General features: G+C 46.0%; 1 protein-coding gene across 2 annotated transcripts in view; it reads right to left on the reverse strand.

The window, feature by feature from the left end:
- Nucleotides 1–13,976, reverse strand: part of LOC308303762 (uncharacterized protein) — a 33,965-nt gene that overhangs the window by 5,039 nt on the left and 14,950 nt on the right. Inside the window, exons 3-7 of one of the 2 annotated variants that reach the window (XM_080748257.1) lie at nt 10,969–11,131; nt 8,018–8,079; nt 7,200–7,305; nt 4,418–4,911; nt 1,812–2,124 (exon numbers count right to left, since the gene is read on the reverse strand). In XM_080748257.1, the coding sequence (XP_080604383.1) occupies nt 1,812–2,124; nt 4,418–4,911; nt 7,200–7,305; nt 8,018–8,079; nt 10,969–11,131 (1,138 nt within the window). Of the gene's footprint in view, nt 1–1,811; nt 2,125–4,417; nt 4,912–7,199; nt 7,306–8,017; nt 8,083–10,968; nt 11,132–13,976 lie in introns of both variants that reach the window. The other variant, XM_080748256.1, reaches the window with a different exon arrangement.

The raw sequence follows: 13,976 nt of genomic DNA on the forward strand, positions 1-13,976 counted from the left end.
GTATTAACAATTCAACAGGATTGTATCACGATATATATATACGATACCTCTGAAAAGGCATATCGTGGAGACACTGTATCGTCTCAACGATATTTATCACCGTATCGACCACCTACAGTATGTGTGTGTGTGTGTGTGTGTGTGTGTGTGTGTGTGTGTGTGTATTATTTACCAGTGTGTATGAGCTCGTGGGCCTTCAGGGTGATCTGGTGGGTTAGTGTTATGTATATGGGTTAGTGTTAAGGTTAGGGGTAGTATATGTATATGTATATGTATATTTATATGTATATGTGTGTGTATATGTATAGATATATTTACCAGTGTGAATGAGCTCGTGGGCCTTCAGGGTGATCTGGTGGGTTAGTGTTAGGTATGTATATGTGTGTATATGTATATGTATATGTATATGTATATAGGGTTGGGGGCGGTAACCGCCGTACCGCCGTACCGCGGTAAACCGAGGCCTACCGCGGTGTCATGGTCCTTACCGCGGTCAAAAAAGACAAAAAATAGTATATTTTTTTTATTGAAAACAAGCGAGTTTTAAAACAGGGGAGAAGCGAGGACCGCATGCGCTCCATGCCGCTCTGCTCTGGGCCGTATACCACAGTTTGGAAGCCACATACAGTGTACGTCACTCGTGACTGTCCGAGTGGCTGCTGCCCTGCTGTGCAGGTCTGCAGCAGCAGCAGCGTCGTAGGGGAGTACGGAACAGAGTAAACTTTCTCTGAAATCCACGACACAAGTATGTTAATACATACCTTGTGTTGTGGCTGTTTCTTTTTTTATTCATACGGATTACGAGCGGAGCGCGGGCCGCGTGGACTAAAACCCTAAAACCGAAAATGAAACTATTTTACTTTTTCAACCGCGACGCGCGATGAGCCCCGTCGGCGATTTTATAACCTTTTCTGTCAAGTCTTGTAACTAAAACCTGTATCAGCACTCAATCACTGCGTTTTGAGACGTGAGTTTACCATAGAGTTATGGAGTTTACAGAATCACTGTAGCCTACACGATCCTGACTACCCGTCTCTCTCTTCTGGTTTGTTCACACACAGTAGCGTCAGTTCAGAAAAAGCTAAGGTATGGCAACATGACTGGTGTTGCCATACCTTAGCAACAGGCATGATATATTTATTTTAAGAAGTACATATAATATATAATTATATATACCTATAATATAATTATAATACCTTGTTAAAGTGACCATTTTGTTACATTTTGCATTTGTAGTTATTTTACTGTAATTTACCAACATAATAACCAGTACAGATAGACAAAGAGACATTTATGGATTTACATTTAGAACTAACTTTTATCTTCCCCCCCCTGGACCCAGGCCTGTAAGGCAGCTGCATATCCCTGCCATACCCAATTGACGCCCCTGTTCACACTCAGCTGTGTGAAAAGTACGGAGCCTATGTTACTATGGTAACTCGACAGGGCACAGATCTAAAACACGTCGCATCCGCGACGCGTATCTGATATACTCTATGGTTCTGAGCTTGTAGATCTGCTCCTTTTAAAGCCAGACCCGCTGTGCTGTACGGAGAAGTATAACTCGGGCAGTCAGGCTGTGGAGAGGCGACTTTTGGGAAGATGATTGCAATATTTTGGCTTATCGCCGAACCTTAATTAATAGATACGGGGGTGCGGTAATTACCGCAGTACCGGCGGTAAATGGGAAGACGGTAATCGCGGTAACAAAATGTCGATACCGCCCCAGGCCTATATGTATATGTATATGTGTGTATATGTATATGTATATTTATATGTATATGTGTGTGTATATGTATAGATATATTTACCAGTGTGAATGAGCTCGTGGGCCTTCAGGGTGATCTGGCGGGTGAAGCCTTTCCCGCAGACGTCGCAGATGAAGATCTTCTCTCCGGTGTGCACGGCGGTGTGGCGCGCCAGGTTCTGCGCCAGGTTGAAGGAGCGCCCGCACAGGTCGCAGCCGTACGGCTTGTCCCCGGCGTGCACCGCAGAGTGGGCCTTCAGGTGGGCGTGCTTGGAGAAACACTTCCCACACTGGAGACACTCGAAGGGTTTCTCCCCCGTGTGGGTACGCTCGTGTTCCACCAGACCCTGCTTGTGGGTGAACTTCTTACCGCACACCTGAGGGAGGTGAATACAGTTTAGGCATCTAGATCAGGGGTTCCCAAACCTTTTTGTCTCAGGACACCCCATGAATATTGTTTTAATCCGAGGCACCCCTACATTATAATTTTCACTCCCAGCACCTTATATTTATAGCATATCGTCGTTGTCGGGTGGAAACCTTGTATGTCTAAAACCGTTCGTTTTGTATTTATCTTCTATAAAATGTACTAAACTAGTGAAAACAGCCGATCTACAAGCAGTGCTTGTGTTTGTAGATGCTTTACCTAAAGACGTACACATTTGAAACTTGGAGATACAAGGTTTCTGCCCGACAGTGACAATATTTTAGTGATTATGTTGCGAGGAAAACGTTGAGATAATAGCCATTTTGGTTAGAACTGACTGAAAACAACTTTGTACTTCAAGTTTAAAATGATACTAAATATGTTTTTTAAGTGTCCAAATAAATTCCAAATATGATCAAATTATCTCGCGGCACCCCTGGACTGCCGTCGCGGCACCCCAGGGTGCCCCGTCACCCACTTTGAAAAGCCCTGATCTAGCAGACACTTTTAATCCAAAGCGACTTACAATAAGCAGTTAATACATCACTATAATAAACAAGATAATATAACAGAACATCAACAACAATATAACAAATGCATATGAATATCAATCTAAAAAAAAAACAATATAATCAGTTAAGAAAAAAGGATTCTAAAAACCTAAAAACAAATGCTAACTAGCCTCATGTATGGTCATTGAGTGTTTCATTAGTGCTAAGGGTTTAGGTGGAGTCTGAAAAGGTGAGTCTTCAGTCCACGGCGAAAGCTAGCGAGTGAGTCCGTTGTTTTAAGAGCGACAGGGAGTTTATTCCACAGCTTGGGGGCCAGGAGGGCAAACTGTCTCGGACGAGTGGATTTTCGCCCTGGGGTTTTTAGCGAGGGTTCTGTCAGCATCCCTGTGTTGGCTGATCTGAGTGAACGGGTGGGAGTGTAGGGGTTGATCAGGTTTTGGAGGTATGGAGGAGCCGTACCTAACTGACATTACTGACTGACTTCTTACCACACACCTGAGGAGGTTGAGGGAGTTGAATAACTGATTACTGACTGAACTCACTCACCGCCATTCACACATGGGACGCTACCATCCACTTCAATTGAAAACACTTATGTTTTATCGTTATCGTTATCGTTATCGCGCCCAGTGGGAAAGGGCCTTTAGAGAGTCAGGGGCTGACATTTTTAAAAGGGCAAACAAGCAGGAGATGTCTGCGTGCTTCAGCCAGCAGTTATTGGTAGAAGGACTCGCTGGTGCTCAACAAGGACAAACTATATAAAAGAAAAACATATTACCTGGGCACTTCAAAAATGACTACCCAGATAAAAGCATTTTTTATTTGGGTAGTCATTTTTGAAGTGCCCAGGTAATATGTTTTTTTTTTTTTTTTTAAAGGGACTTTGGTGAAAATATGGGGACTGCCCCATAGATCAAACTTCCGTTGGGTCGAACAGCGTCGGGTTTGGGTTTAGAGTTAGAGTTAGAGTTAGGCATAGTTTTACTGAGGTTAGGATTAGGGTTAGGGTTAGGCATAGTTTTACTGAGGTTAGGATTAGGGTTAGAGTTAGAGTTAGGCATAGTTTTACTGAGGTTAGGATTAGGGTTAGGGTTAGAGTTAGGCATAGTTTTACTGAGGTTAGGATTAGGGTTTGGGTTAGAGTTTGGTGGTCGATCCAAAGGGTGTTTGACCTAATGACATGTTACTGAAAATATTGAAAATAGCAGACCTCCAAGCTCACAAAGCTTCGCAGTCAGCTATTTTCGGTGCTTGATACCACACTGAACTAAGCATAATCAAGTCAACACTGGAGATGTGGCGTAACGGCATGGATTTCTACACAGAGAGGGCAATTCTTTCAACATAAGATGCTGCATTCAAGTTCAGGAGAGTTTAGACAAAGCAATTCTCTTGAATGCTGCCTTCAGGTATGGCATGGAAAGAGGGACATACAGGTTCCCAGAACTCAAGTTAGTTCTACATCAAGAGCAGGACCTAAAAAAGGTTCCCAGAACCGTGTGTGAAACCGGGCCGTGTTGCTGTGGAAACACAACCACAACCAACACAACAGGTTCAGGTTCTGGAAAGTTCTGGTTCCACCTTTTCCCACCATAGTGGAAAAAGGGCCTATTAGCCCCATTTCCACTGCAGGGCCAAACCAGAACTAGAACCACAGCTTTCCAGAACCAAGAACCTGTGAAGTTCTTAAGTTATGTGTGCAGGTGGCTGCTAAAGACGGTCGTCACTCACCTCGCAGGTGAAGGGCTTCTCCGGCTTCTCGGCCACGTGGTGACTCATCATCATGAGCGGGGGAGGGGGGCGCTGGGGGTTGAGGTTGAGGTGAAGGTGGGGGCTGAGGCCCAGATGGGAACCGAGGCCCAGATGGGAACCGAGGCCCAGATGGGAGCCCAGGCCCAGATGAGAGCCGAGGCCCAGATGGGGGCTCAGGCCCAGGAGGGGGTTAGAGGAGGAGGAGTGGGAGGAGCCGAAGCCGAGGTGGGCGTGGTGGTGGGAGGAGTGGGAGGAGCCCTTGGTGTTGTTCTGCTTGCGTTGGAAGCTCTTCCCGCACTGCGAGCAGATGGAGTACTTCTGCCCCCCCGCCGGCAGCACCTCCTCCCCCAGCACCGGGTTGTAGGTGGGGTCCTCGCGCTCGCGGGGGTCCACCATGTGGCGGCCCCCCGTCACCGGGCAGGCGTCCTCCGAGACGCCCGCGTCCTCCGAGTCCGACGCCTCGGCCGCCGCTCCTGGACGATGAGGAGGAGGAGGAGATGAAAGGAAGGAAAGAAAGAAGAAAAAGCAGGGGTAGAAGTAAGTTAGGTAATGTGTCTTATCTAACTCTTTTGAAAATATCAGATCTACAAGCTCCTTTTTCAAATGGCCGAAAGGTATATAATCGGTTAACAGGGGTTGACACTAAGGTCTCAGAGCCACTTGCCCATCGTGCAAGTACAGGTCATGTTCTACTTGCCCGAAGGTAATGCCTACTTGCCCGAAAAGTAAATCGTCCATTATAAAATGATAGGTACGATTTTAATTACCTCTCAATTTCACACTTATTTCTTTACATTCTGGGGCTGTGCGATAAAATGTCATACCTCAATACCTCCAAATCCAAATGCCAAATACTTTAGCTATGATTGAATATGTCTATGGGTTCACACTTGTTATTTTTAAATGTAGCAACAGTAAAAACAGTACATTATAGGTAAATAGTGCTCTTATTTTACATTCCACAGACCAGAAGACACAGCGCACTGGCCACGTTCAGGTGTTTAGACAGATATCTCGTGTTGTGTTTATAGACATTTGTGTCCCCTCTCAAATGAGCACTTGCCCTGTCGGGCAACCTGAAAGCCAACTTCACCTGCCCTGACGTTTTATTTACCTGCCGGGGGCAGGTGGGCAAGCCTTAGTGTCAATGCCTGGGTTAATGTATGTTTTGTTGCGACCGTCACCGATGTGACAGGTGATGGAATTAGAGCTACAAATCGTGGGGATGGAACTGGCAATGGAATTGTGGGTCTCCACGCGGATCGTGCACGATCCCTGTGCATGCCACGGTACGGAGCCCATCACTAAAGAACCCCTGCTCTAGACGTGAGGCCCGCGAAGCGGCCCGAACTTCTAGTTATTGTTAATTAGCAGCAGTGTGGCAAACAGTTGTTTACTTGTGCCTGAGGTCTGTAGATAACTCAGCGATAGCGTCCAGATCTATAAGCTCAGTGTGGTGATAACAGCAGATCTATAAGCTCAGTGTGTTGTTGATAATAACTCACTCTCAGCGATAGCGTCCAGATCTATAAGCTCAGTGTGATAATAACTCACGCTCAGCGATAGCGTCCAGATCTATAAGCTCAGTGTGATAATAACTCACGCTCAGCGATAGCGTCCAGATCTATAAGCTCAGTGTGATAATAACTCACGCTCAGCGATAGCGTCCAGATCTATAAGCTCAGTGTGATAATAACTCACGCTCAGCGATAGCGTCCAGATCTATAAGCTCAGTGTGATAATAACTCACGCTCAGCGATAGCGTCCAGATCTATAAGCTCAGTGTGATAATAACTCACGCTCAGCGATAGCGTCCAGATCTATAAGCTCAGTGTGATAATAACTCACGCTCAGCGATAGCGTCCAGATCTATAAGCTCAGTGTGATAATAACTCACGCTCAGCGATAGCGTCCAGATCTATAAGCTCAGTGTGATAATAACTCACGCTCAGCGATAGCGTCCAGATCTATAAGCTCAGTGTGATAATAACTCACGCTCAGCGATAGCGTCCAGATCTATAAGCTCAGTGTGATAATAACTCACGCTCAGCGATAGCGTCCAGATCTATAAGCTCAGTGTGATAATAACTCACGCTCAGCGATAGCGTCCAGATCTATAAGCTCAGTGTGATAATAACTCACGCTCAGCGATAGCGTCCAGATCTATAAGCTCAGTGTGATAATAACTCACGCTCAGCGATAGCGTCCAGATCTATAAGCTCAGTGTGATAATAACTCACGCTCAGCGATAGCGTCCAGATCTATAAGCTCAGTGTGTTGTTGATAATAACTCACGCTCAGCGATAGCGTCCAGGTCTATAAGCTCAGTGTGGTGATAACTCACGCTCAGCGATAGCGTCCAGATCTATAAGCTCAGTGTGGTGATAACTCACGCTCAGCGATAGCGTCCAGATCTATAAGCTCAGTGTGTTGTTGATAATAACTCACGCTCAGCGATAGCGTCCAGATCTATAAGCTCAGTGTGGTGATAACTCACGCTCAGCGATAGCGTCCAGATCTATAAGCTCAGTGTGTTGTTGATAATAACTCACGCTCAGCGATAGCGTCCAGGTCTATAAGCTCGTGGTGATAACAGCAGATCTATAAGCTCAGTGTGGTGATAACTCACGCTCAGTGATAGCGTCCAGGTCTATAAGCTCAGTGTGGTGATAACAGCAGATCTATAAGCTCAGTGTGATAATAACTCACTCTCAGCGATAGCGTCCAGATCTATAAGCTCAGTGTGTTGATAATAACTCACGCTCAGCGATAGCGTCCAGGTCGATGTTTCCGTGCTCGTCCTTGATGTTCACCGCCAGCACGAAGGGAGCATCCATGTCGGCCATGCCCTCCTCCTCGTTAACCATCTGAGGGGAGAGCAGCAGAGACACACCCCTCGTTAACACTCATTAACATAGACATCCTTCAGCCCCGCCCCTCGTTAACAACAAGACAGCCCTGTTCGCAATTCATCAACCAGTTCTTTTTTTTTATTGAAGACTTTGTCAGTTTGCATAGGAAAAGGTACAGTTTCATGACGGTACAGTTCACTGGTACAAGGTCAACTAAAAGGAGATCCTAGAAAAGACTAATGCAGTAGATATAGTAAAAAATCACACCCAATGTGAAGTGAGCGGTGGTCGTGCTACACACACACGTTTTACTATGGCAAAACGCTGAGGAAAAAGGCTACAGACACACGCACAGCCACTCTATGGAGTGGTTTACCACCGCTCAATAATAAAATAAAATAAAAAGTAAATAAAAATAAAATAAACAGTGCAAAAAATATATACAGTAGATAAATACAGAGAAGGGTCAGGGGAGGCTAAGGCTGGGCTAGGTTTGTTATTGCCAGTTGCGAACGGCTGCCGCCTGTAAGTGGTTTTTCAGGGCGATTTTAAAGGATGCTAGGGAACCACACTCCTTTAAGGCCTTCGGTAGGGCTTCTCACCTCCTGTGAGCGAGTGTGTGTGTGTGTGTGTGTGTGTGTGTGTGCGTGCGTGCGTGCGTGCGTGCGTGTGTGTGTGTGCGTGTGTGCACACGTGCGTGCGTGCGTGCGTGCGTGTGTGTGCTCACCTCTTCACTCAGAGACCCTTCATGCTGATTGGTCGGGGTTCCTCCTCCGTAGCAATGTTCAGCTTCTGGGTGAGAACAGAAACATGATTACCTTATATGGACATACACGGGTCTGTCAGTCTGTCACGTCACACCACACTTTTGCCCTACTCATATCTCCGCCACTGTTGTCCCGATCCATGCCAAACTTTGCACACACACTCCTTGGCTGCCAAACCACAACCGCCACCCCTCATTTCTCAAATTGTTTAGTCTTAGTCTTGGTCAACAACATTAACACTGGAATGTTCCAGACAGGAAGCAGTAATGTTTCTAGTCCTCCTTAGTTTTGTGTAGCCAGACAACTATTCCACAATCTCAGAATACTATATAGAGTGTGGAACGGCAGCTCCCGAACGGCGAGTATCGGAAGTAGCCACTGCTGCACTGAACTGTAGTCCACTGGAAACATAACAGAAGCACACTAGCACAGACATAGTCATTATAATGAACTGTAGTCCCACTGGAAACATAACAGAAGCACACTAGCACAGACAGAGTCATTATAATGAACTGTAGTCCCACTGGAAACATAACAGAAGCACACTAGCACAGACAGAGTCATTCTAATGAACTGTGGTCCCATTGGAAACATAACAGAAACACACTAGCACAGACAGTCATTATAATGAACTGTAGTCCCACTGGAAACATAACAGAAGCACACTAGCACAGACAGAGTCATTCTAATGAACTGTAGTCCCACTGGAAACATAACAGAAGCACACTAGCACAGACAGAGTCATTATAATGAACTGCAGTCCCATTGGAAACATAACAAAAACACACTAGCACAGACAGAGTCATTCTAATGAACTGTAGTCCCACTGGAAACATAACAGAAACACACTAGCACAGACAGAGTCATTCTAATGAACTGTAGTCCCACTGGAAACATAACAGAAGCACACTCACACAAACAGAGTCATTCGAGCGGCCTATTCTTGTTATGCGTGTAGAGTTTAAGAAAACATTTGAACACATCATGGAGGTAATACCAACAACACCAGAGAAAGACACAACAATGCCCCAAAAAATATTGAAAGGAGACATAACTTTTCCAGTAGGACATGTTATTGCTACTGCACCAAGGGAGCGGTTGCGTCACATCCGCTCTATCTCGCACTCATCGTTTCTATTTCCGTGGCCCAGACTGTATGCGGGGAGCATTTGCAAATCGCGGAGGCAACAGTCTGGCCTCGCGAGACTAAGTCCTCCTCAACCACATCAGACAGGAAGCAGTAATGCTCCAGACAGGAAGCAGTAATGCTCCAGACAGGAAGCAGTAATGCTCCAGACAGGAAGCAGTCATGCTCCAGACAGGAAGCAGTCACGCTCCAGACAGGAAGCAGTAATACTCCAGACAGGAAGCAGTCATGCTCCAGACAGGAAGCAGTCATGCTCCAGACAGGAAGCAGTCATGCTCCAGACAGGAAGCAGTCATGCTCCAGACAGGAAGCAGTAATGCTCCAGACAGGAAGCAGTAATGCTCCAGACAGGAAGCAGTAATGCTCCAGACAGGAAGCAGTCATGCTCCAGACAGGAAGCAGTAATGCTCCAGACAGGAAGCAGTCATGCTCCAGACAGGAAGCAGTCATGCTCCAGACAGGAAGCAGTCATGCTCCAGACAGGAAGCAGTCATGCTCCAGACAGGAAGCAGTAATGCTCCAGACAGGAAGCAGTCATGCTCCAGACAGGAAGCAGTCATGCTCCAGACAGGAAGCAGTAATGCTCCAGACAGGAAGCAGTCATGCTCCAGACAGGAAGTAGTCATGCTCCAGACAGGAAGCAGTAATGCTCCAGACAGGAAGCAGTAATACTCCAGACAGGAAGCAGTCACGCTCCAGACAGGAAGTAGTCATGCTCCAGACAGGAAGCAGTAATGCTCCAGACAGGAAGCAGTCATGCTCCAGACAGGAAGCAGTAATGCTCCAGACAGGAAGCAGTAATGCTCCAGACAGGAAGCAGTAATGCTCCAGACAGGAAGCAGTAATGCTCCAGACAGGAAGCAGTAATGCTCCAGACAGGAAGCAGTAATGCTCCAGACAGGAAGCAGTAATGCTCCAGACAGGAAGCAGTCATGCTCCAGACAGGAAGCAGTCATGCTCCAGACAGGAAGCAGTAATGCTCCAGACAGGAAGCAGTCATGCTCCAGACAGGAAGCAGTCATGCTCCAGACAGGAAGCAGTCATGCTCCAGACAGGAAGCAGTCATGCTCCAGACAGGAAGCAGTAATGCTCCAGACAGGAAGCAGTAATGCTCCAGACAGGAAGCAGTAATGCTCCAGACAGGAAGCAGTCATGCTCCAGACAGGAAGCAGTAATGCTCCAGACAGGAAGCAGTAATGCTCCAGACAGGAAGCAGTCACGCTCCAGACAGGAAGCAGTAATGCTCCAGACAGGAAGCAGTAATGCTCCAGACAGGAAGCAGTCATGCTCCAGACAGGAAGCAGTAATGCTCCAGACAGGAAGCAGTAATGCTCCAGACAGGAAGCAGTAATGCTCCAGACAGGAAGCAGTCATGCTCCAGACAGGAAGCAGTAATGCTCCAGACAGGAAGCAGTAATGCTCCAGACAGGAAGCAGTCATGCTCCAGACAGGAAGCAGTAATGCTCCAGACAGGAAGCAGTAATGCTCCAGACAGGAAGCAGTCATGCTCCAGACAGGAAGCAGTAATGCTCCAGACAGGAAGCAGTAATGCTCCAGACAGGAAGCAGTAATGCTCCAGACAGGAAGCAGTCATGCTCCAGACAGGAAGCAGTAATGCTCCAGACAGGAAGCAGTAATGCTCCAGACAGGAAGCAGTCATGCTCCAGACAGGAAGCAGTCATGCTCCAGACAGGAAGCAGTAATGCTCCAGACAGGAAGCAGTCACGCTCCAGACAGGAAGCAGTAATGTGCGGTGCCACTCACCCACGCCGTCAGACAGGATGTTGAGAACGCTGGTCAGAGGTTTCTTCTTCCTGGATCCTCTGGACTCCTCAAAGTCCATGAGAACCTTGGCATCGTCCACGATCTTCATCATCTTCCCCAGAGCCTCGTTGCCCAGCGTCTCCATGATGGAGGCAAAGAGAGTCTGAGAGGGAAGATAAAAACAACTCTTTACCATGATGGAGGCAAACACAACACTTTACTATGGAGGCCAGGGGTCTTCAACACGGGGTCAGGGACCCCTAGGGGGTCCTCAGAGTTACTACAGGGGGTCCTCCAAATCTTTGTGTGGTATAAGGTTTTTTCTTTTTTTTTTATGAACCACTTGAACCCTAGTGTCCATATTCTGCGAACTTTAGCCAAGAATAGCAGATCTACAAGCTCACCGAGATCAGCTATTTTCGGCAAAGAGCTTTGGTGTAGAGGGGGAAAAGAGCAGACTAAGTACAATCCAAAGTACACTGATGATTGTGCTGTCAAACGATGAAACTATATGGAATCTATGAACAGGTTGTGGGGGTCCCTGCTTCATCTCTCTCTCAACAAACGATCCGACAAACGAAAAATCCTGAAAATGTCTTTGAATATTTTTTACCCGATTTTACAAATGTCTTCTAAATCCTTCTTCTAAATCAGTGGTTCTCAAAACGTTTTCATGTCAAGGACCCCCAAAATGACCTGCATCTGGCCCTGGATTATAGGGTTAAAATAATTGATATCAAAATGTCTTTTGTAAAAGTCTATGGAAAAGAAAATGGCCTTGGCCTATTGATGAATTCTAAATATTATCCAAGTGATTCTGAGGCACCCCAGGACTGTCAAGGCACCCTGGTAGAGTGGTTCTCAACCTGTGGGTCGGGACCCCCAGGGGGTCCCCACATTATTTTGGGGGGTCCCCAGATGATTAACTTAATGTGCAACATTGTTTTCTCACTCAACAGTAAACAAACCAACATTATGTTTTAAGTGTATAGAGGGTATCTGCACATTTCTAAAGTGACAATTTAAGGACTTTTTTTTTAATCTCTAAAACGACAAATTAAACATTGGCCAAATTGACGAATATTAGAGGGTTAGGGTTATGAAAAACATTCTCACTTAGCATCACATGCTCACACACTCACAACGCCTTGCAAATATGATTATTTTGGGGGTCCCTGGCCTGAAAGAATGTTTAGAACCGCTGCCCTAGGGTGCCGCGGCCCGCACTTTGAGAAACCCCTGCTGTAGATGGTAGCGTGTTCTTCTGGGAGGGTTCTCCACAGAACAGTATGTTCTGTCATATTAACACATGGAGGGCTATTGGTTAAACCATGATTTAATCGCCGATGGTTTTTATTGTTTTTTTTCCCCCCTTATTTCCAAGGCTCCTTGTAAATGTAATCCGAGTAAATGTAATCAAGAGTAGTTCCCAGGGGCGCCACAACCTCTCAGAAGGTGGGGGGGGATGGGGAATACGGGATGGAACGACTTAGCATGCGCTTTTTTCCGTGGGTTTTCGCAGGTCCCTTTACAGTCATGTTATATAGCAAATTCATACAACAGTTGTAGTAGTCTACATTGCATTCAAATATGATTACTTGATATACTCAAAACATATTTTAACTGGGTGAACCAGTAAGACTATGATTACTTTTGTTGGGGGGGTCGCTGCTTGAAAGGTGAATAGGATAGGACAGTGTTTCTCAACCTTTTTTCTGCATGAGCACACTTTTCATGTCCCAAGAATCCATGGTCACACCAACATAATACGGGGGTGTAAATATCGTCACTGTCGGGAAGAAATCTTGTATCTCCAAGTTTCAAATTTGTATGTTTCTTTGCAAAGTAAAGCCCAGCTTCATCATACAAGGCTGTCGCACAATAGTAGTGAAAACAGCAGATCTACCTGTAGATCGGCTGTTTTCACTACTTTAAATCATTTTTAAAATGATAAATACAATACTGGCTTTCAAGCAGTTTCAAGGGGCACACTTGACCCTTCTCAGGGCATAGGCGGCTCGTAAAGAAGGCTAGGGGAGGCTGCTGGCTTCCCATATTCCCAAATGCTGCTGGCTGTACAAGCTTCAGTCATACAGTAGGGCCTACACACTCACAATGCATCGCGTCGCGGATGTGCCCGGTGTGACTGAGCTTGGAGGTCTGCTATTCTCTCGCGGGACAGAGATAAATTAGGCTTGATCATGACCATGGGCTACAGCTGCTGTGATCACACTCATAGAGCGCTTTCTAGTGTCTCTCCGTTCTCAGTGGAGGAAAACGTACTCCGATTTTTTACTTAGGTAAAAGTATCAATACTGCATTATTGAAATAAGAAAGTCCGGAATTCAAAATGTACTTGGATAAAAGTAGGCTACGAAACTGATGGCATCAAAATAAGCTCACAACGTGTCACAGCGCAGCGCGGCGCGTTGTGAGCTTGTAGATCAGCTATTTTCAAATAGTCTATAAGACGGGGCTAAAGGCACTATGTTTTATAATATAATAATTTACATCTCCAAAGTAACTAGTAGCTATGTTTTCATATAATTGTAGTGGAGTAAAAGTAGGCTACAATATTTGGATCCGAGATGTTGTAGAGTAGCCTAGTATTGAAAAAAAAAAAAACATAGCCTCTCCAAACGTTTGGCTCACCCGCCACCTATGTCTCAGGGGCACACCAAAGGTCCCCAGGCACAGTGGTTGAGAAACACTGGGATAGGATACTGTATCCCCTTTCATTCTGTGTGCACAAAGACAAGACGAAAAAGCATTTTCGTGAAACACGTGTGCAAGACCAATGGCTTGGAGCGGTGGGTTGGCCAAATAGCTATGATTGGCTGAAAGGCCGTTCAATCATTCTGAATGGGCCAATGGCTGTTATTATGTGTCATATAAAGCTTACAGTTGTTAAACCTAGACTAAACTGTCAGGGAGGTTGTAGTGGAGTAGAGATCCAGTAGAACTAAAAGACAAGTCCTTTTATGTTTGGTGGCGTTCTGAAAATAGCA

This window comes from Nannobrachium achirus, assembly GCF_963921795.1.
Source record: "Nannobrachium achirus genome assembly, chromosome: 18".
Taxonomy (NCBI): domain Eukaryota; kingdom Metazoa; phylum Chordata; class Actinopteri; order Myctophiformes; family Myctophidae; genus Nannobrachium; species Nannobrachium achirus.